Source organism: Eimeria mitis, genomic scaffold, assembly GCF_000499745.2.
Source record: "Eimeria mitis Houghton genomic scaffold, Emh_scaff10270, whole genome shotgun sequence".
NCBI lineage: Eukaryota > Apicomplexa > Conoidasida > Eucoccidiorida > Eimeriidae > Eimeria > Eimeria mitis.
The window spans coordinates 1-1,265 of NW_024011477.1; the positions used below are offsets into that span (position 1 = coordinate 1).

General features: G+C 49.0%; 1 protein-coding gene across 1 annotated transcript; it reads left to right on the plus strand.

The window, feature by feature from the left end:
- Positions 1–53: 53 nt before the first annotated feature.
- Positions 54–797, plus strand: EMH_0099020 (uncharacterized protein; the record flags this gene model as incomplete). Its single annotated transcript, XM_038022064.1, has 3 exons — positions 54–198; positions 346–515; positions 687–797. 3 exons carry the CDS (start codon positions 54–56, stop codon positions 795–797), a joined length of 426 nt encoding a protein of 141 aa, XP_037877918.1.
- Positions 798–1,265: the final 468 nt, after the last annotated feature.

Consider the following 1,265-nt stretch of genomic DNA (forward strand, 5'->3'; position numbering starts at 1 on the left):
GTTCCTTTTTGAAAGAAACCAGATATTGAAATTCCCTCTCTTCTTTCACAAGCATGGCTTCTTTCTACAAGACGGCAGCAGCAATGTGCCTCGTCGCACTCGGTGTGCTCCAATCACACGCACAGGGGGACAATGACAATGGCGGGGGAGAGGGGGATTCTACAACGTATAAATTCACAGTAGTGAATGTAGATGAAGGTGAGCATGTGTTCCCCTCCATTTCACCCGTCATGCTCTACGCCTTCGTGTTTGATGCCAAGCTATCAAGTATTCTGCCGCGGCGGACCCTTGGTCGCCTCATGCTGTATTCCCTCTTGTCACTTTGTTCCTGTTTCTCCGCCGCAGACGCTTACTTGTCCGCCAACTTGGCCCGTAATGGAAAGCTCCCAGTTCACATCAGTGAAGTCACAAAGGACGAAAGCCTTGTCACTGAGTTGACGGGAGAAGTAACAAAAGCAACAGCCGAAGTAGATCCCGACGCGGAGGACTGCACTGCATTGATGACCGCCGAACTGGTGAGCAAAACAACTACCTAATCAGTGAATCTGCGCAGTTGCTCCCGTTACTCGTGCTGCGGCAACAACAGCTCTAAACCCCACTGTACAGCCCGACACAAACTGTGCAGCCATTTATCTGGTTGAGACAAGAAGCTGTCCTGCCATCTTACGTTTCTTTTGGGCGTATAGAAGGAGCGCTTCCATTACTCTTTCGAGCACGCACCCGAGTCGGAGGCCAGTTTCGACTACCGTGAATTACTGCAGAAAGCTCTTGAAGCGGGATTGACCGTCTTCAAGTGAGTAAATGCCACATTCACCATCACTCCAGAAAAATATCATATCCATTCCTTGTATAGCAAAATGCGACGCCATTGAAATCAAACGTACATGTAAGCAGCTACGTCGCCTTCTCTGCAACCCATTTCTCACTATGCACCTGTGCTGTGCTTTGCTGACACTTTTTCAAAAGCAAAACATACCCCAAGACCGAACAAGAGTGGCAAAATATCTGGAATCAAGATGCAGGAGCCAACCTGGCATATCTTCTCGGGTCTAACAGCACTACAATCGGGTGCGTCATTGGAAGGTGTACCGAAGTAGTAACTTCCAGTCAACCGGCAGCACCTGGAGGGGGAGAAGGAGGTTCAAGAGCATCGACAGAAACTTTAACAAAGAATGCTGTACTTTTCTGCCAACTCAAACCTGCGGCTGTAAAGGAGTCGGCCCCCTTTGAGTAAGTTTTAGGCTTCGGAAGATGCCTTCAATGAG